Genomic DNA, 22,563 nt, shown 5'->3' with positions numbered 1-22,563 from the left:
TCTGATGGCTGAGTGCTGTGATGTGCCCAGTGTGGGTACTCTGGGTAATCCAAGCCAGGACTGCTTTGCAAGCGGGGCACCCCTGAGAACTGTCTGTCTGTGGTGGGGGTCGGGTCCCTTTAAGCACAGCCCTCTGCTAGCTTGAGGCAGCAGCTCCACACTCTAAGTCCTCATCTGATGCCCTGCCGGCTCTGCTTCCGGCCAGCCTTAACCCTGGTTCAGGGTCCACTTAATGTGGACATGCTAGTTCGAATTAGCAAAATGCTAATTCGAACCAGTTTTTCAGTCTGGATCCGTTAGTTCGAATTAGCTTAGTTCCAATTAACTAATTCGAATTAAGTTAGTTCGAATTAGCGCTGTAGTGTAGACATACCCTAAGATACCAAAGGCTCCTCATGGTTTTTATATAGTTTGTACTGATCTGAGTCGGGGGGTGACTGCCGAGGCTCAGTGACAAAAGCACAAATGATTTATGCAGATTGTCCCAAACAAGAACCAAAATAATATCACATGAAACAACCAGGTACTTCTGTTTGTGCCACAGATTTTATAGAAAAAGGTATTTTAGAAATTTTAAAATAATATGATTGTCATTTTTTTTTAACTCAGACCCCTCTGTCTGCAAAGCCAGGAAGCCTTAGATCTTAGAGGAGTTCAATTATACAGGACTTGGAGGCAGAGAGGAATGCTAATGAATACATTTTAGAAACATCTAAAAATTACTTAAATTAGCTTTTCCAGACATAATGTTACTATATGTAGCTCAGCTATCCTTCATCTTCCATGGCTAGAAGCAAGTGCTATGTGCCCGCAGCTGGAATCTCTCCTTTTCAATGATGTTAAAATGCTTGTTTCTAGCCCTGATGGGATAAGAGACACTGGATTATAAATTTGTCATAGTTGCAGAACTGACTATGGCCAGTTGAATGTCTTTTGTAGTCCAGTTTAATTTTTTAGGTGATGTGTGGAGGAGGATTTCACATTGCATCAATGTGGGAAGCATAGAAACATTCTGTGATAGGTTGAGTTTAAAAAAAAAAAGTATCTGAAGGGATTTTTTTGTAATAGCTGTGGTAAGGATGCAATAATGAGCAGAATGTGGTAAGGTGAGCAAAGGCACACGGTATCTCTGTATATAATACATATATACAAGTCTGATTTTTTTAATTATTATATGGCATGGTTGAAGAGATTAAACTCAGTTTATCGGTATAATTCAGTTTCCCAAAGGAACTGGCAAAAGCCCTGTTGCTTGAAAGTCCCAAAAGTTAGACCCGAAATGTACTGGGCTGTTGGGGACATTAGCCTAGAATAGATTACAGGTAGTCCCCGGGTTACGTACAAGATAGGGACTGTATGTTTGTTCTTAAGTTGAATTTGTATGTAAGTCGGAACTGGTACATATTGTAGGGGAAACTCTAGCCAAACATTTCTCCAGAGCTCAGTTTTATTCTCCCACACCTCACTTCCCTCAGTCCTTTATTCTCAAGATGAGGTGTCTGCTGAGAAAAGCCGCTCCGCGTCTCCCTGGTCTGCTGGGGGGGCGCTAGCTTCGCGTCTCCCTGGTCTGCTGGGGGGAAGCAGCTAGTGCGGGGTTGCCTCACCCCGTTTGTAAGTAGGGATCCGATGTAAGTCAGATCCATGTAACCCGGGGACTGCCTGTATATCTTTTAGCAGAAAGTTCTAGGAGAAGAGGCTGTGGCAAGAAAATGAAGTTCCCTTCACAGAGATCCCCCCCACCCCATATTATCCTAACAGGTCAGTGCAATTTACCTCTTTCCACAATCCTGGTAGATGCCCAAGAAGCCAGCACAATCCGTTTGCAGGCTCTGATTCTCCAAACTGCTGGAGGAACTGTCATTACTCCCAAAGCAGTGGAACCAGGCTACCAAGGCCTCATCTTGAACTCATTGCTCCCTAGATTACTTTTGCTCCTTGCAGGCAATAGTGTAGGCTGTGGAAAGGCCTCCTCAGGATCCAGAGGTGGGAGGAAGGTATCTTGATGGCAGCTGAACCAACTTTCCATGTAAAAAATAGAGAGATGTTTCAGAAGCAATGTTTACTGTAAGAGAGATTCAAATGCCACCTAGTTGATTAGAAGAACATCCACAGCTAGGTTTTAGATGCTGCTGCTGGTGTATATTTGCACATGACACGGTGCACATAAAATTATTCTACACATGGATAGAAAAGATTAGAGGAAACATTGATCTGAGGCTTCCATCCTTGCATGGATCTAAGGAGAACAATTTGGTTCAGTGGCAGTAGATTGTACTAGATCACTTGAAGGTCTTTTCTTATGAATATTTCTATGTTTCTGTGCTCAGTAGATAATTTAATTTCTTATACCTATTTTTCATTTGCTTTCTGATTTGACAGTGACAGCATTGATGAAAGATTTTTTTCCCCACAACATGCCTATGGTATAGAAGCCTCCATTCCTACACAATACAATCATTTTCATTTCTATATTTTTCCCCTCTGTAAGTGGGGGTGCTCTCTGTGCTCCCTTTATGTATGAAATATCTATTGGAGGAATGTCATATTTCTAAAAATTGTTTTGAGGACCTTGGATGAAAAGCAGCATTATATTTGTTTAAAATGTTGTTATAATTTCATTAGAAAATTTCGGAAGGCTCAAATATATATGTATTTACAGCTGCAAGGCTTAAGAACTTCAATATGAAATGGTGAAATTGTATATTATATTCTGTAAGCATTCCTTCTCTGAAATGGAAGGCAAGCAGTTTGCAATTTAAAATCAGCTCCTAGACAGAGTGGAAAAACAGAGATCATCAATGGCACTTTGTATTCGAGCAATATCCAGATTTGGTTTTTATCATGAGTACACTACATTGCTAGCCAGCGAAGTTGCTTTTTACAGATAATTTTAGTCCTGCATATGCTTTTGTTATCCCTAAGCTGGACTTCTATAATGTTTTGCTTATTGTGTCTCCAAAATCTGTTATTTATAGACTTCAGTGTATTCAAGCTGCAGCTGCTAGGATTTTCACAAAAGAACAAGCACATTTGTAACCTGTTAAGACCTTATACTGGTTGCCTGTGAAGTTCTGGATTTGATTTTTAAAAAATGTTACCAAGTGACTTTTAAAACAACATTACAAGGGAACACCTATTTATCTCACAGACCTTTGTTTTATTTTTACCTTCCTGAAATCTTCCTGTGCTCTACTTTCTGGCGGAAATCTGGCCTTTGTATATTTCACATATTATCTTCAAAAAACTGCTGAGGCAAAGCATTTACTAATGCAGCATCCTGAATGAGCAGTTCTTCCAGAAGATATGTTGTGTGCATATTGGTTTGTTTGATTTCAGAGAGTAAACTGAAAGAATACATTGTGACTTTATCTAAATTGTTTTGGGATTATTGACATAATTCTGATTTGTTGCAATGATTACTGGTGTAAATGCTCATATGCAAGTATGCAAAAATATATGGGTACGTCTATACAGCAGCATTATTTTGGAATAACTGATGTTATTTCGAAATAACGAAGTGCGCATCTACACAGCAAGCTATTATTTCAAAATAATATCGAGATGGAGGTCTTCTTCCTCTGACTCCTGTAACCCTCATCTCATGAAAAGAGTGTTCTTCCTTTGACTTCCTGCTGTGTAGACAGCACTAAAAGCCAAATTAAGCTATTTTGAGTTCAGCTACGCAATTGATGTAGCTGAAGTTGTGTATCTTAATTCAACTTTTGCTCTGCTGTGTAGACATGTCCTAAATGTACATGATCATACTTACAAGAGGTAAATTGAAGTGCTTTAATATGGTATCATTTATTTTATGAGTTTTACAGAATTACATAATTTTCCAGTGGCCAAACCTGGAGTGAGTAATGGTTTCATACTTCAACCCAAATGACTGAAAATCAAAATAATAATTTCATTTCTCACCATTTAAATTATATAAATAAACCTCCAGTATACACTATTTAAGTTCCCCTTTCTTTGTGTTTCCTGAAGACTCATATTCTTATACTCCTGCCAGTTTCCATAGCAGATTCTGCTGCACTCAGCCTCAGAAAAGTTCATCTCATTATTGGTTTATAGTTTAAGACAGGGCACATTTTAATCAACAAAAGCATTGTTTTGAGGTATTCAGCATCTACAGTTGGAATCAATTTTTTAAAAGAGTTCGTCTGCTACTGAGGTGCCTAAAGAAAGGCCACGTTTTCAAAAGTGCTCTGCCAACTTGTTTTGAAGCCTCCTATGTTTCATATACTCAAGTGTTGAGAAAAAGCAGCAGCAGAAGAAGATTGTGCATTTCATTTTAGGCACTTGTGAACGGTTTGAATTTCAGAGCTCGGCTGGGTTTAGAGTTTTTCCCCTTTAAAATATACAAAAATGCAGAAAGTCACCTTCACTTCAAAAGCTGCACTCATGAAGTTAAGAGCAGAAGTCAGAGTGGTACAAAACACATCACATAAATGTTTCTTCTGTGTGGCTGGGGTGTTAGGGAGAGAGAAAAGTCTGTCATGATGGTTGCAATTGCTAATGCTTTCTTTTTTGTCAAGTTTCTTTCTCTAAAGACGACCAAGTAGACATTTTACACATGTAGTGAGTGGTATGGTCTAACTTTTTTTCTTGAAGCAAACTCTGCAGCTAGGGTTGCCAACTTTCTATTGCAGAAAACTGAACACCCTTGCCCTGCCTTGCCACTTCAACCACCCCTTGTTCACTCTATCAAACCTCCCTCCATCTTTCGCTCTCCCCCATCCTCCCTTCCTCACTCATTTTCACCAGGCAGGGGCAAGGGGTTGAGATGTGGGACAGAGTGAGGGCTCTAGTAGGGGGTACAGGCTCTGGGTTGGGGCCAGGGATATGAGGTTTGGGCTGTTGGAGGGGGCTCTGGGCTGGGGCCCAAGGGTTCCAGGTGTGAGGGTAGGTAAGGTTCTGGGCTGGAGGTGCGTGCTCCAGGGAGGGGTAAATGGTTGGGTGCAGAAGGGAGGTTGGGGTATGAGCTCCAGCCAAATGATACTTACCTCAGGTGGCTACTGGAAGTAGCTGGCACGTCCCGCCAGCTTTTAGGAGAAGGGGTAGCTATGAGGCTCTGCTACACACTTTCTCCTCCCACAGGTGTGGTTCCTGGCCAAAGGGAGCTGTGGAGCTGGCATTCAGGGCAGATGCAGTTCTCAGAGCCCCCATGGACATCCCTCCACTTTGGAGTCAGACATGCCAGCCACTTCCTAGAGCCACACAGAGCCAGGCAGGGAGGCTGCCAGCCTCACTGCACCAGCAGCACCACCAATCACACTTTTAACAGCCTAGTCAGTGCTGCTGACTGGAGCCACCAAGGTCCTTTTTCCACCAGATGTTCTAATGGAAAACCTGCCTGCAGGTCTAATAATCCATACCTACAAACATCAGCACAGATTAGATGAGCTGAGAGTTTGGGGTATGTTGAAACACCCTGACCAGTCTCGTCAGTGGCCTGTATTTTTGCCTTATCAGGTGCTTTAGTGACTGCACTGATGTCCGATAACTTATGAATCACAGTGGATGGAAACAAATGATATAGACCTTTGGTGAGATTGGAAATCCACCTACATCTGGTGTATCATGAGATATCAGACCTTACAAATAATCACATCATTCTGTCTACCCTCTTGCCTTTTAAACCCATTTGACTTGTTTATAGTGGCCATTGCTTTGGAACTGTTAGATTCAGCATCAGGGATGTTTATTATATGAAAGCATATAATCCTCATTTCAGAAAGTGGATATAATCAGTCTCTTCCTCAAGGCATGTAGTGATCACAGAAATTACAGTGAGTTGACAGGAGTTTCCCAAAGCCACATAGCAGGTCAATGGCAGAAGTTGAAAAAGAACTTCCTCTTGACTATCCAGACCTGTCCTCATTACCTGTTAAATTTTTGTCATCTTTGGTTGACCGTTTTACCAGGGCGTTCTGCTAGCAATTTTGACAGTAGGGAGTTTACTTTGTTTTGTCTTATTGCCTCATTTGTCTGGGGTGTTGCGGATATCTAAAGGGTAAGTTTTCAACTTAGCAATATGCTGTATTATTGAATTAGTTTTATGTTGTGTTAATCTCTTTGTCTCATGGCATTCATTGCCTGTGATAATTGATGCACAATATATAACCAAGTTCTGTATTCACTTGGGTAACTGCATTTAATTGCCTTGTATAAAATATGCGTACTAAGTACAATCTGCTATGACTGAGAAGCTCTCATTGGTATGGGCCTGCGGGTACTTTATCTTCCTGACAGCCTGTCTGAGGAGAGTCTAAAACTCTCCCTCAGCCCACCATGACAGGATGGAAAATGGATATTTGTTAGGTGACTATGAAAGGAGATTGCCAAAACTGTGGTGTGGTCTTTGCATTGAGATTTAAAACAGTGTTAATCGGAAGCCCTGTAAATATAAAATAAAGAATGCATTGTCCAGTTTGTTCCTTTATATTGAATTTTTAGATTCATCTCAGTGGAGATTCTCGCCAGAGTAAAGTTACTCATGTGCATGAGTGTTTGCAGAACTAGTATATTTATTTTGTATGCCTGTGTGTTACTGATATTTAAAGTTGCATAAATTGGTTTAAAAGCATGGATCTCCTCTGCTGCCGGGATCTTCAGGAACTTATTGGGACTATGTTGACTTTTATCAGATGAGGTTCTGTCCCCATATAGTCAAATTTCCCACTCTATCTTATGAGTAACACCTCTGATTACTAAAAGGAGAAGATTTTTTTTTTAAATTGAATGCAGTTTTCATCCCTTATATCTGTTTGCTAGTTGCACTGCATACAGTGTAGACAGTGAACACAAAATAGCTTCATTGTTGTTTCTGACTTCTATGACTTTTTACCTCCATTGCAGAGTTCTGCAGTGTTCAGATGGCAAAAACTGAAGGGAAATATTTAAAGCCACATAAAACTTTTTATTACAAAGTCAAACTTTTCTTTTACTATTATGATTTGTTAAACTTTTTTTTACAGAACCTAAATGCTGAGTTCAAACTGACAGTTGAACATAACTGTAAGGTTATTTGATGAAATGTCATTTTGCCTAATGTTAATATAAGAACTTTTCTTCCATAAAGATTCTGTATTAAGAAAGAAGAATAAATCAGTATCTCGTGTTGTACTAGCACTGTTCCCAGTGCTGTCACTACAGTTTCGTCAATTATATATCAACTTTGAGTGGAGTTTCTTTAAGGATATTTAGAATTAGTAGGCTCTAAATTCAGAGTCCAGTCCTGTGCTTCTCTTTTGCATCTGTCACCAATTTTATGTATATCATTCTGCAGGATGCTCAACAAGGAGCTTAGGTGCACAGATTTGTTATTCAGTACTGTTCCACTGACAAAACAGCCTGCAGCAACTCTTGCTTAGAGAGGATTCGTTCAGCTTCGGGCTTCAGCTCACCTTGTGACTTTTTGTCATTCACTCTGCCCTGCAGCTATTTCTTCTTCTTAACGTATGCACAGTGAGCCTCAGGTGGCACATGACCAGGATTCATCACTGAATTTAGTCTGCTGGTTGGATCATTAGTTTCCCTGGCCTGGGTACTGACAGTGAACATCCAGCTGGTCAGGGAGTCGGCAAAGCAAATAGCTAGTTGGGAGAACCTCTAGGCATTTTAATCCCCAGATTCATGACTAGAGCTACTGACACTGTACAAAAAGTGAATCGCAAACATTTTAATGAATTAACACAGTATATGCATTTGGACAATTTACTATTTGTTCAAGAAAATGTTCAGAACCCCCCAAAGTTTCAGGCGTTTTAGCATGGGCAGTGATTTGCCACTCATCATTTTCCTTTCACTCATCATTCCCATTTGAAATTTCTCTTTCCAGTGATGAAGCAGAAGCAATATCAAGCAATTTAGCTGACCAGCAGCTCATCTCATTGACACATGGTAAAAGACACTGTCAGAACAAATAGCTTGCAAGTGGCCAATAGGCTGAAATTTGTTTACTTAACATTTTTCTGCCTTTCCTTGTGAAGATAAAAGTGTGGGGAGAATTAAACTAAAGTCTAGTTTAATCACTTTTAATATGTCTTTTCTAAAGATGAAATATTGAGGTTCACAAACTGGAAACAATACACCTAACATCTATTTAAATAATTTTCATAAAGAATATTTAACACGTAAACCTGAGCTCCAAAGTATTTACCAGAAATGGCCCATGAAATATTACTCAAACCCACATTTGGACATTTGTTTACTTGGATGTTTACTTACACATTTTGTCTGTACAAGTTGCAGTGGGAGAGGTCTAGGTTGGATATTAGGAAAAACTATTTCACTAGGAGGGTGGTGAAGCACTGGAATGGGTTACCTAGGGAGGTGGTAGAATCTTCATCCCTAGTGGTTTTTAAGCTATGGATTGACAAAGCCCTGGCTGGGGTGACTTATTTCGGGTTGGTCCTGCTTTGGGCAGGGGGTTAGACTCGATGACCTCCTGAGGTCTCTTCCAACTCTATGATTCTATAATTAGCCGTTAGCATAAACAAATGTGAGGTTTGAACATTCAAATTCTCTGTATGCATTTTTGTGTTCTGTTTTGAAAAAATTATCCTTAAAGCCTCCTTATACTTCCAGTGAAATTAATTCCAAAACTCCAGCTGACTTCTGTGATAAAAGACTGGGGACTTAACGGTCTAAGCCAGCCAAGCACAATTAAATCAATGGGAATTTTTCCACTGACTTCAATAAGCTTTTGGATCAAGCCCTTAGTGCTCTTACATGGCAGTGAGGCAATCATGAGAGACAGTAAAGGCTCCGAAAAACCACTGCAGTCTGTTACATAACTAATGCATAAAAGGACTAAAATAGGCTTAGATATGTGTTTATCTCAACCACAATAAATATTTGCTCTCTCTGCTATAAGAATTTGAAGGTGTTGTTATCATCGAAGTTGTCACCTCTCACTTTGGTTACATGCTTTGTTTTCTTTTTCTTCAACTATCAGAAATACGCAGACATGAGAGTCACAGACAAAAGTATTACCTTTATGTAAAATTCATGTTGCAACAGAAGCCTGACAGAAGTGAAGCTATTTCAGATGTAGGCTGGTGGGCTCCCCTTTCTTCTTTTTGGGGCCACTTTGTGGGCTGAGGATACTGTGTTAGTTAAAGAGTGTGTGGCATCTATAACATTGCAAGCCCTTCAAGGTTTGTATTCCACTCTTAAAGTTACTCCTTCATCTGGAAATATATTTAACAGGCGAGTGTTTCCTCAAAACTCACAACATCAATTAATTTTTAACTTTTTAAAAAATTCATATGCAGCTCCCAGTATGCCCTTTCAATTGATGCTTGCATGCTGAGGTGACTGTGTAGGTACTGATAAAACCTAATTTGTGAAGGCTTTTCAGCCAGAGGCAAGACATCTGACAGGCTCATACATGGCACCATTTATTCAGTCAGCAAGAATGCAGGTTAGTTGAAACTCCTTCACTAACTCTTGATGAAGATATACAACTGAATTGGTTTGGAGATCCAACTGTGAGTATGTAGGAGCTTCATATTGATTTCAGTCAGGGTGTAGTGTTTTGAAAATTGATTTTAAAAGCAGCATTTAATGTCTGATTACTTGTGCTTTTTTGCAGCACCCAATGAACTGTGTGTGGGCTCTGCATTCAGTGACAGACAGATTCTCCCATCGCAAGATGTTATTAATATAGTAGTGGATACGTTGCTTCTTGAAGTCACTCAGCAACAAAAGGAACCAGTTTAAACAATGGCTGCAGGTAAACATCTGTACTGTGTGGTGGCCACTGAAAATATTGTTGCTAAACTGATTAGAGATGGTTACTTTTTGTTTTCAAATGGAACTTCATAATTTTCCTAAGTCAAATCAAATTGATCTAACCTTTTCATACAGGTGCCTAAATGTTGTCACAGTTTCTTTAGTCAACTACATTTCATGAAAAATGTGTCCCTTCTTTGAATATGTGGAAATCTCATGATGTTAATTTCCATAGAAACATTTGTCATTGATTAGGCAGTGTAAAATTATAAGTTCATTTTGAGCAGGACCGTATCTTCTCTCACCACTATATAGCACCTAGCAATTTTATGGGGGCTCCAAAAAGATGTATCATAATAATAAAAATATTATTTTCAGTAAGATTTATTTATGTCTCCAACACAACTTTCTATTATAATTGTGGCATATTGACTTTTAAACTCAGAATTTGTCTCTTTTCCCACAGCAGCTGATGGTTTGGGAAGTATAGCTATAGATACCACACAGCTTAACATGTCAGTTACTGATCCAACGGCTTGGGCTACTGCTATGAATAACCTCGGGATGGTTCCTGTAGGATTACCTGGACAACAGCTTGTGACAGGTAAGATTTCTGTTAGAGATTTCCTGCACTATGGATTTTTTCAGTCTTTTTACAAACATCTGAAATCATTTCTGCAGATGTGTATTTTTAGAGTCTCAGAACATTGTTTCTAGATGCACAGCTTCTATGATTAGTATTGTATACTCCATATTAGTCTCTTTGTATAATAGGTATATAATCCATACTGTGTTTTAACCTAGTGGAGCAGCCAAAATCTTTGGGGAAATTAGATTTCTAAACCATTGATCTACAATGCTCTAAAAAGTGAATCCCGTGTTATTCATATCCACTGGTAATATTAGCTAACTGAAAGAGAGAAGCGATCCCATAATTTTTCTAACTTTTTTTTACACCATAATTAATTTTCAAGGGCTATTATCCTCTGACTTTGTCATTTCATTTACAGCTTGTGAGAGCTTTGCAGTGGATCGATTAACTCTTTCTAGCAATAATAAAAATACTATTTTGCACAATACAAACATTGAAGGTCAGTCCTGCTCCCGCTGAAATCCTGCTTAGGCCTCACCCTAAAAGAGCTAAAAAGAGCAATGTACATGTTTCCACTCAGGCTAGAGCCCAGCTCTGACCCCCTTCCCCACCTCCAGCCTGCTCAGACTTCAGAAACCAAGTTCCAGCCCAAGCAAGAATGTTTACACTGCTAATCTCAGACCCATATCATGCATCCTGGACTAGGGTTCTAGTTGGCTTGGGCTCTGAGATTTGCTGCTGTAAGTTTGCTTGTCTGTTTTGCAGTGTAGACGTACACTTTTTCAGAATAGGGCTTCGCTTGTGGTTGTTGATTATCATCTCTAGTGTTTCTAACACAACAGAGGAAAAAGAATCCAAAGCTAAATCACAGGATGTTTTGGTTAGTTGCTTGCATGCCAATTCACCAAGTTCTCCTTCCCAGTGGATCTACAATAGTCAACCCTTGTTACCTATTTTCCAGTAAATTATATTAGCCTAGGACCTGACTAACTATCCAGCATAAACTCCTACATTAATGACAGGCTGTACAGACTGAGTGGAATTCAAGAAGCTTACACGTTTAGTCTCATTTTATATCTGTATATACCTAGAACTTGAAAAGTAGTATGAAACCACTGATTATGGTGGACACATATTCTATTATCTAAGCTAATAACAGTAATGTGTTTAGTTTTAAGTTATTTTACAAAAATCTTGATTGGAACCAGTTACAAAAAAAAGTCATATACAATAATGGTGATGCTCTTTAGAGCTCATTCATAAACATTTATTCTTCTTTGGTAATTAGGCACCCTGTTTCAGAAAATAGTTAATGGCTGATTTGGGTCATCACCCAAGAGAAAATCTGTGTGTAACTTATCACCAAATCTTTGCTCAGCCATCAGCTTGCAGCTCAAGTACTGTTCATATCAGGAGCTGACCCTGCAAACACAGGTGGAGCGAAGGACAGACATGTCAGTAATTTTTTTCCTAACATGCTAGTGAACAACCCAAATTGCTGGATAATAGAAAGAGACAGTTACATGTGCCTATCCAAGATCAGTTGTTAACGTCTCCATGTGGCTGGCCCAGAATTTCCTTCCAGTTGTCTTCAGAATTCAGGAAACATATCATTTTAACCTATTTCTGTTAAACATACCATTTTAACCTATTTCTGTTGGTCCAATTTCATGCTTCTTCTTGGAGGGGTTGGCATGATCAATCTGATGATGACTCCCACTTCTTCTAAAGTTTCAAAATGTCTAACCAATATGAAAGTCATACTTTCTCACTAGCCGATCAAGGTACAAGATGGCAGCTTTCGAGTTCTTGCAACCGGGACTAGAATTTTCCATTCTCATTGTTCAACATATCTTGTCACACCTGCTTGCATAAGACGAGCTAAGTCATCACTTTTGTTACAACCATCTTGAGACATACCTCGAACATGTGCTGATTTGCTGCTGTTATCAATTTACCTCCACAAGTTGTATTTTGTGGGCCTCTGTGCAGTACGTCTCTTAGCCACCTTTGCTATTATGCTTGCTAAAGAAGCAATTCTTCTGCCAGCACTGAAATATCCAGTTTAAAGTCTATATAATTTATACAACCTCACTGCACAGTCTATGATGCTCTTTCAACTTATTTTTGCCATCCGTTTTACTTTGAGAAGTCACTTCAAGAACGAACAGCTGTCTATATTTCTGTTTCTGTTCTCTCTGTTTTAATAACAATGGTGTGACTTTGGTTTATGTGGCAGGGCTGAGTCTGTGCATAATTAACCAAACCGTTATATTTCAGATTATTCCACATTATGATTACCTAACACTGTTTGGTTTTAATTCCTTTTTTATTTATTGTCTGTTTAAGCACAGGTGTATTTCACTAACTGGATAGCACAAGCATGTTTGATTGCACGCATTAGCCTTGCTACTTCACTTTGTCACTTAAACGAAAAGAAATCAATATGAATGCAACTCTTTTCTTTTCTAACAGGATTGCCCATGAGGGAAACCCTGTCATTGAAATTTCCAATATTTTGCCCAAAGCTGTATCACCTATAGTTGACCTCCCTTTTATACACATTTTAATTGTAATATTAGTTTCAATCTAGTTCCCTATTTTACAACTCTGGCACATCATAGAAGATCAGCGTTTGATATTAATGTAATAATTATTTTTTTAGTTCATTCACCAACAGGGAAAAGGGGGAAGTCTTTTTAGCTGCATTTGCTCTTTCAGAAGATAAATGCATTTGAAGAGATTCAGCCATTTCACCTTGGGTATTTATTCTTGTAGCCTTGCATTCTGTACTTTCTAAATGTTCTTGATGCCTGGGCAAATCTTACAGCATAATAGCTTATCATTTTGGGACCTTAGTGATTATAAACTATACCTCCTTCCCAGGGGATTTGTGAAGTTATGTTTTTCTGAAATCAGGGATTGAATGGAATGATGCCAGTTTACACTAGCTGAGAATCTGACCCCTTTTATTGTAGATGAATAAACTAAGACACAGTAAACTAAGACACAGAAACATTGGGTAACTAATCCAGGATCACACAACCAGTCAATCCAGAGCAGGAAATATAGCTGGTGTAGATCTTCAGTTGATTCCCAGTCCAATGGTCTCCCCATTAGATATGCTGTTTTCCCAATTATACAACTGTACCTTCTCTGAGATTCTTCATCTGCCTCAGTATATTGGTGTTGAGTTGTGCAGTACCTAGATAGTCACACACTTCATTGCTTATGTAGCCCAAACTGCTGCCTGTGATATATAGGCATGGATGAAGTAGAGGTTTATCTGCCTTCTGTACTAAATGAGCATTTTGTGGGCCTGATTTTTTTATGAAAACTTCCCCAGTTGTCAACAAAAGCAACAGGGTTCTGCCTGTGGATGCCTAGAAGATTCTCTGAAATTTTTTGAGTTGATTACATAAATGTTCAAAAGTTATTCTGTCACAGATGGAGAAATGCCATTGAATTGAGTAGAGGTCTTTCCTTTGCTTGATCTGTAAATATATGCCTCCTAGGAACAAACAAGCACAGTGCTCTTTTGATGTATTTTACTAAACTATGACTTAATTATCTTAAAATTCTGCAAATGATTTTGTATCAGAGCCCTTTTGTCTGGTTCCACTGATCAGTGTCTCAGGGTATGTCTACGCTACACACTAAAATCAAAATAAGATACACAATTTGCTCTATGCAAATTGTGTATCTTATTTCATTTTTATTTTGAAATAGGCTATTTCAAAATTTGGTGCATCTACACATCACCAGATTTCGAAATAAAGCACTATTTTGAGCCATCCCTTATTCCTCTTGCAGCGAGGTTTACAGGGATGGAAAAATAGCGTGTCTGTTATTTTGAAAGGTATTTCGGAATAACGAGCGTGGTCCTTGGACGCGGGATAGCTATTTCAGAATTCCACTACCTTGCAGCATAGACGTACCCTCTGTTGCATTTAAAGTAGGAGAGTTTGCACATTTCCTTTCATGTTCCCCTTTCCTTTCCACATTTTTTGTGTAAATTCTTCTCCCAGCAGCACCTCTGTAACTTCCCCAATATGTCAAAGGTGTGGCACAAATGGAACTGAGTTTGTCCCCCTTCACATTATTTCCTTGTGTGAGGAGCTCAAGGATTTCAATTGATCACTTGGGTTGCTGCTAGTTTATTTTCGGAACTATTTTCTTTTTTACCTTCTATATTAGGAGCTTTGTTTGGATCACTCGATATGCGTACAGCACTTTTAAAGTATGAGGTGTAGCATTAGTGATAAGTACTAATTACTGGAATATTGCCTTGTTTCCAGCAAGGCAAAGAAGAGACCCCTTCCCTCATGTCTTTTGTTTTCCTTTGTGTAAAACTATGTACAGTAGAAAATCAGAGTTATGAATATCAAACTGATCAATCAACAACACACCTCATTGGAACCAGAAATATGCAATCAGGCAGCAAAGACCCACACCAAAAAAGCAAATGCCATAGGCTACATATACACTACCACACTATTTCAGCACACTGAAGTATCCTGAAATAGCTGTCTCGCATCTTCACAGCAAGCCCATTATTTCAAAATATAATGGGCTTGCTATTCCAATGTCCCTGTAAATCTCCTTTCACGAGGATTAAGGGACATTTTGGAATAGCTATTTATTTTGAAATAAGTGCTGTGTAGACAACACCAAATTTCGAAATAAGCTATTTCAAAATAATATCAAAATAAGCTGCGCAATTTGTGAAACTACAGGGTTAAAAATAAACTACTAAAAAAAGGGAAAGTTTTACAAATAAATATTTGACAAAGTAAGGGAACTGTTTCTGTTTCTGTTAAATTAAAATAGATAAAACCTGCATTTCACTTCTGCATCATAAAGTTTCAAAGCCATTATGTTCTGTTTAGATTTACAAACATTTCAGAGTTACAAACAACCTCCATTCCTGACATTCTACTGTATTATGTATTTCCCAAAGTAAATAGGTGCTTTGACATTTCACTCATCTCTCCCCTTGACTTAATGATTTTTGACCTTTTTCACCATGACAAATCCATGATTTTCACAATATTTTGCCATCAAAAGAATTAAGAACATAAGAATGGCCGTTACTGGGTAAGACCAAAGGTCCGTCTAGCCCAGTAGCCTGTCTGCCGACAGTGGCCAGCTCCAGGTGCCCCAGAAGGGGTGGACTGAAGACAATGATCAAGCAATTTGTCTCCTACCATCCTTCTCCAGCTTCTGACAGAGGCCAGGGACACCATTTCTATCCCCTGGCTAATATCCTTTTATGAACCTAACCTCCATGACATTATCTCACTTCTTTTTAAACTCTGTTCTAGTCCTAGCCATCACAGCCTCCTGCAGCAAGGAGTTCCACAGGTTGACTCTTTGCTTTGTGAAGAACAACTTTCTGTTACTATTTTGAAGCCTGCTACCCATTCCTTTCCTTTGGTGTCCTCTAGTCCTTCTATTATGGGAACTAATGGAGAACTTTTCTTTATGCACCCTCTCTACACCACTCTTGCTTTTATAGACTTCTATCATATCCCCCCTCCGTCTCCTCTTCTCTAAGCTGAAAAGTTTCTTTAGCCTCTCTTCATATGGGACCTGTTCCAAACCCCTGATCATTTTAGTTGCCCTCCCCTCTCCCACCCTCTCTCTTCTCCTCTCCCACCTCTTTTTCCCAGTCTCCCCCAGTTTTGTTCAATAAAGAGAGATTCTGTTTTTGACCACACGTTTTCTTTATTTTGTACATCAGGAAGGGGGGCTAGGGAAGGGTAAGTGGAAGGAGATGAGGGAGGAATGGGGTACGCGCCCCCGATGGGGAGGACTGGGGTGGCTCTGCGGGCTTCTCGGGGTGGAAGTTCTCCTGCAGCCCCCCGATTGCCCTCCCCAGATGGCAGCTTGCTGCAAGTGCAGCCGGGCTGATGGCCAAGTGCTGTGATGTGCCGAGTGTGAGCACTCAGGGAACTCCAAGCTAGGACTGCTTTGCAAGCGGGGAACCCCCGAGAACTGTCTGTCCGAGGTAGGGGTCAGGTCCCTTTAAGCACAGCCCTCGGCTAGCCTGAGACAGCAGCTCCACGCTCTAAGTCGTATTCTGATGCCCTGCCGGCACTGCTTCCGGCCATCCTTAACCTCGGTTCAGGGTCCACTCAGTGTGGACATGCTAGTTCGAATTAGCAAAACGCTAATTCGAACTAGTTTTTAAGTCTGGACGCACTAATTCGAATTAGCTTAGTTCAAATTAACTAATTCGAATTAAGTTAGTTCGAATTAGCGCTGTAGTGTAGACATACCCCCAGAGCCTGTGTCTTGTAATATAATTATGCTGGCCAGTGGCCACTTTGCAGCTTGCAGGTCTCTTTTCTGAACTGAAAAAAAAAAAAGACAGTTTAGTCTTCTGCAAAATTTGGTCAATTTGCCCATAATACTCTGGGGTGTATGTTGTCTGGTCTTAGTGACTAATCAATTTTAAGCACTGCTAACCTTTTAATACCAGTTTAGATGTTATCTGTACACTATTTAATTCCTTATCTTCTAGTGCTGTAAAATTGTATTTTTTGATCTGGGCAAATGCCTTTCATTTGTAAAGATGGATTCTTGTGAATAATCATATAATATCTCATCTGTTTCTAAATCCTTTGCTTCTCCTTCTTGTTATGCAGCACACACATCATTTTTGGCAATATTTGGCTACTGCATTACATATAATTAATGTATGTATTTGTGAATTATATATAATTTATATATAAATACAGTGTAATAATGCATTTAGTTTAACAGATAAAGATTAATGCAGTATAGTTATGGCTGAGAAGGCACTTTCCTTCAAAGTCTTTCTCTTCGGGAGGTTATTTTTTTCCAAAAAATTACCTTTGGGGCTGAAATTTCTCATGGTTGGTCTTAGCCTAGAGGTGAAAATTTTCTGGAAAGGTTGCACAGCAGATTTGTTAAATAGCTTTTGAATTATCCAAGAACTAAAATTGGTGTTTTCCACCATTTGAGAAATATTATCAGTTTCTTCTTTGTGCTGCATCTTTTGTGAGATTTGAAGTCCTCCCAAATCATGCAATAGCAGTCACAGCAAAGACTCTGCTCTCTATTTAATATATTTAAAAGGATTTTTGAAAAGAAAAAAAAGGATAATGATCACTGATCATCAGAGAGACTTTTATTTTGGTTTTTAGTGGAAATTTTTCCACCATAACAGTTGCGGAAACATGCCCAGGAAAGCTATTCCAGGTCACAGATCATCTTATCCTGATGTCAGTAATATTAATTGTTGTTTTCATTGAAAGGTTTTCGTTTTGTTTTTGTACTCATTTTTGTAAAGTTAATGAAGAAACAATGTTATACAGAACAGAGGGCTCATTGGTCATGTCTAGCGGCTCCCCCCAAAATGAAGGATGTACAGTGACCACTAGCAAAGACTAGGGATGTCATCGTGTAGATGACTACACATATTTTCCCCGCCTTGTTGCCTCTGTATCAGAGCTAGCAAGGGCTGGGCGCGGGATGGGAGCTAGTGCCCATGAGGTGCTGGCTTCCCACAAGCACCTGACCTGCTTTCCCCTCCCCTCACCCAAGTACTGCTGCCTCTGGCAGAGTGGGTAGAGAGGCAACAGGGGAGAGGGCAAAAGGGAAGGCTGGAGCCAATACAGAGGCAGTGGGGGAGGATGAGGCAGGAACCTACTTCAAAGCCATCTCCCCCAGCACCAGCTCCATGGTGCCGCCAGTCTGCGTGGGAAGCTAGTTTTTGAACTGGTTCCCCTTGCAGACCAGCTCCATCTGCCACCCTGGAGTGCTGTCTCTGATACAGAGGTAGCAGTGCTGGGTGGCATGGGGCTCCTGGGGAGTGGGGCTAGGAGTGCACTGGCTGCTGTCCCCGCCTCCAGGGACTAGCAAATAGTCATGTAACTGCTAAGATTTCATGCGGTTACACAAGTATTCAGTTACACAAATTCTAACATCCCTAGCAAAGAACCTGAGAAGTTGAATCGTAGAATCATAGAACACTAGAATTGGAAGGGACCTTGAGAAGTCATCAAGTCCAGTCCTCTGCCCTCATGGCAGGATCAAGCACCATCAAGACCATCCGTGAGAGATATCTATCCAAAATGCTCTTAAATATCTCCAGTGATGAAGATTTAGGTGATGTGGGGCTGGGAAGGGAGGGGGAGGGAAACTTAAGGATCTGGTGTGAGTCTGGACTTTGATTCTGATGTAGACTGATCGGGGAGGCCCGTGGATGTAGGCAACCTCGGTAGTTGCCTAGGGCACCGCGTTTAACTCGGCGCCCAATGATAACGTCACGCCATTGAGGGCTATAGAGACGGGGGCGCCGATCGTGTATTCCACCTAGGGCACCAGTTGCCGGCAGCTCTTCTTGAGCTACTGAACATGATAATATTTTTCTATGCTCTTCTCTTCTGACTCCCTCCCTCTTTTGTATTGCATCTGTGTGGTTCCTTTTGGGGGGTTACGTCCAACTTTGGCCCTCATCGCACAAAACACAAAACAACCACAACTTGTACTGTGAGCAGTGTTGTTTAACACCTCTGTAGAACAGTTGTTCTGGGCTGGGACCTGGGCTTTTTTCTTTCATAGCATCATAGAACTGGAAGGGACTTTAAGAGGTTGTTGAGTCCAGTCCCCTGCCCTCATGGGCAGCCTAGATCATCCCTATTATATGTTTATCCAATCTGCTCTCAAATATCTCCAGTGACAGAGATTTCACAACCTCCCTAGGTAATTTATTCCAGTGTTTAACCGCCCTGACAGTTAGAAAATTTTTCCTAATGTCCAGCCTAAACTTTCCTTGTTGCAATTAAGCCCATTGCTTCTTATCCTATCATCTGGCCAAGGAGAATAATTTTTCTCCCTCCTCCTTATAACACCCTTTTCAATACTTGAAAACTGCTATCATGTCCCCTCTCAGTCTTCTCTTTTCTAAACTAAACAAGCCCAATTCTTTCAGTCTTCTCTCATAGGTCGTGTTTTCTAGACCTTTAATCATTTTTGTTGCTCTTCTCTGGACCTTCTCCAATTTTTCCACATCTTTCTTGAAATGTGATGCCCAGAAATGGACACGATACTCCAGTTGTGACCTAATCAGCGCAGAATAAAGTGGAAGAATGACTTTTTGTGTCTTGCTCACAATACTCCTATAATGCATCCTAGAATCATGTTTGCGCTTTTTGCAGCAGTGTTGCACAGTTGATTCATATTTAATTTGTGGTCCATTCTGACCCCTAAATTTCATTCCACAGTACTCCTTCCTAGGCAGTCATTTCCCATTCTGTATGTGTGAAACTGATTTTTCCTTCTTAAGTGGAATACTTTGCATTTATCCTTATGAAACTTCATCCTGTTTACCTTAGACCATTTCTCTAGTTTGTCGAGATCATTTTGATCAGTTACTTGGCCAGCAGGCTTTACCATGTTCTGGTAGATATACAACTCGTTCACATGTGCTCTATCTCCCGTTTCAGTGATGTGATTGTAGTGAACTATAGTTAGAAATATCTATAGAAGTCTACTGATACAGCAATGTAGGTCACTGAAAGCTTATCACCTTTCTGCTCCAGACCCTACATTGGCTTGAAACTTTATACTGGAACAAATTCAAGTTTCTAAGTCTTAATCCTCAAAACCTTCAATGGGCTTTCCTAAAGCTTTGTGGTGACAGGATCTTAACTAGATCCTTCTTTAGAAATCATAGTTTCAGATCATTTATGTAATTTTTGGTGTCAGGTTTAAGTGAGCGAGCCTACAAAGAAGGGAGAAATCAGGGGCACAGTGGAGAAAGTAAATGAGCACAGTTCCCTAATTTTATTCTAGTTCCTTTCTGCATGCTGTACTTGCACAGTCATTATTGTGGACATGCTGGGTTTTATTGAAGAGAAGGAAGAACAAAGACTGACAGAGTATAGGTTCCCCGAATATGCAATCAGGATAAATCAAAAGAATGAGAAACACAAAATACCATAAAAATATAGAAGACTAAAGCCTCCACGCTACTAAAACTATTTATTACATTGTCAAAACTTGAGAAAGCATTAAGAATAGAAGAGGTAATGTCAGAATGCAAATATGTGGAGTCACTCGGAACATCAATAAAGAAGTCTCCCGTATTAGCGTAACAGGTTGGTTTTTTCATTGACCCAAAAAGCACCTGCTGAGTTAATCACACTTTCTGTGATGTGAGTGTTACTCAAGGAGGTTTCACACCAGGGGACGTTAATCCTAAAATACTAGGAACAGACACGACTAGGTTACAAAAAAGGAGAGTCATCTAAAGAGGAGAGAAAATGTGGCTGAGATACTAAATACCTTTGATACGCTATTCAGTGTAAGCATTTGTGTTAGGTCATTTCAAGTATGTCCTCTGAATTGGTCCTTAATTGAGGCCCAGGGTAAAAATAATGAATTTAGAAATGAGTTATGCTTTTAAAATAAAAGTGGTAACTTTGATAGTAGGGCTCAGTGCTCCAAAGGAACAGAACGACAGGTCCAAGCCAGGGCACCTCAGCACATTTGTCAGCTGATAGGATGCATTTAGCATAACATTCATGCTGTATGTTGTAGGGTGTGTATTCTGTTTTACTGTACTGGCTTGTGGCCTGAGATCTTCTGAGGGAAAGAACATGCTAACTGTGTTTGGCACAACTTTTATTACAAAGTTATTGACTCCCGAAGCTGAAGTCTTTCAGCCCGGAGACTCAGGACAGTTCTGGTTGCAATTCAAAATCTAAATGTGGCTGGGAGCTGTGTTTTGTACTTTCTATGTGTAAAAGTAAATATTCTGGTAGGTTTTTGAAATTTGTATTTTAGTTAGAATAACAAAATCAGAGTCTGATTCTGCAGAGGCTTGCTTACAATAATCCTCATTCACGGGAATAGTCCTATTGAAGGCAACTGATTGTTCACATGACTAGTGATTACTCATGAAAGTAACAGCATGACTGGGCCATGGGAAATAACACACATCTCCATGAAAGGGCTCTGTGTGTCTCCTCTGTAACAAACTGCATATGATCTGACTCACGAAATGGCCGGTGCCCCTGAAGACACGCACACTCCTTAGAAATGTAAAGGCAGTGTGCAAAGGAAACAAAGTAATAACAGCTAATGACTATGTGCACCGCACTGTGTACCTTAGAGAGTGCCTCTCTTTTTGTGTTTTACTTCATCAGTTGAGCTCACCTGGGACATTCTAGTTTGCCATCCTCTGAAATGTTCATCTAGGGGCTGCATGATGACGATTGTCAAGAGAGGATTTTTTATGTGTAACTTTTGTAGCTAACAACTAAGCTGTGTTTCTACCTCCCTGCTCCCTCAATCCCCTGACCTCTAGTTTCCCATCAACAAAGCAACAGACTAGGTTTTAAATGCAATCTTTATAACACAAGAAACATTTCTAAGGTGCACTTGGAACTGTGTGAAATGCAGCACAAACACATCTCACTACTCTGAGTGTCGCAGAGACTTTGTCACTCAGTTTTATATTTTACCTCAATGTTATATTTTGCTGTTCCTCTTTTGACTTCTTTGTGGCTTTGCATGCCTACAGTGATATTTTTATACTATTTTCCAGACCCCTTTCCTTATTAGAATCCTAGGTGATTGATTTAATAGTCATTGCATGCATTGCAGCCTTGTTTCTAGGCAAATTGTTTTACATTTTTTACATTGAATTGCATTTGACTTCTGTTGTCCCAGTCACCTAAATGATCCAAATCCCTTTGAATCGGATTACATTGCTTCTTCTTATTTGCTATACTTTTTCATTTGTAACCTCTGAGATCTAGTTTTTAATACCTCATCCACATTTGTATACCATAAATTAGAAACAAAAGAAGTCCTCCAAAGCACTTTACTTCACCCATAATCCATTTACAATTGGAAAATGACTACCCTTTGTCACCAGCTTATAAAGTGTAACTTTATCATGGGCTTCCACGTTTATTGTGTTTCATCAACTCCATATAAAATGTTCTGAGTGTACAAGCACTGCCAGCTCTGCAAACTCATCATGGGATCTGAAGGGTAACCTGTATTCTTTCTGAATCCATAAGCAATTCTGCAAGCTGAATTCTGCTTTGTCTTCTCTGGGATTTCAAAGGCATATAAACAAAATGGAGAATTTGGTACAGCAGAGAGAGTAAATGAGCAATTCTGCTGATATACAAACCAGAATAGAATCCAGCTTTCTTTTTCTCAGTTGTGTTAGTTCAGGAGAG

General features: G+C 39.8%; 1 protein-coding gene across 21 annotated transcripts in view; it reads left to right on the top strand.

Moving 5' to 3' along the window:
• The window catches only part of ENOX1 (ecto-NOX disulfide-thiol exchanger 1), a 562,199-nt gene that overhangs the window by 351,668 nt on the left and 187,968 nt on the right, over positions 1-22,563 (top strand). For 20 of the 21 annotated variants that reach the window (XM_075918965.1, XM_075918981.1, XM_075918972.1 and 17 more), the window contains 2 exons: positions 9,605-9,745; positions 10,211-10,348. In XM_075918965.1, the coding sequence (XP_075775080.1) occupies positions 9,736-9,745; positions 10,211-10,348 (148 nt within the window). In that variant the 5' untranslated portion in view covers positions 9,605-9,735. The remainder of the gene's footprint in view (positions 1-9,604; positions 9,746-10,210; positions 10,349-22,563) is intronic. The other variant, XM_075918983.1, reaches the window with a different exon arrangement.

The sequence above is a fragment of the Pelodiscus sinensis genome, chromosome 1, assembly GCF_049634645.1.
Source record: "Pelodiscus sinensis isolate JC-2024 chromosome 1, ASM4963464v1, whole genome shotgun sequence".
NCBI classification, from domain to species: domain Eukaryota; kingdom Metazoa; phylum Chordata; order Testudines; family Trionychidae; genus Pelodiscus; species Pelodiscus sinensis.
Note: the sequence above shows the minus strand (reverse complement) of the source record. Positions and strands in the feature narration are given on the sequence as shown.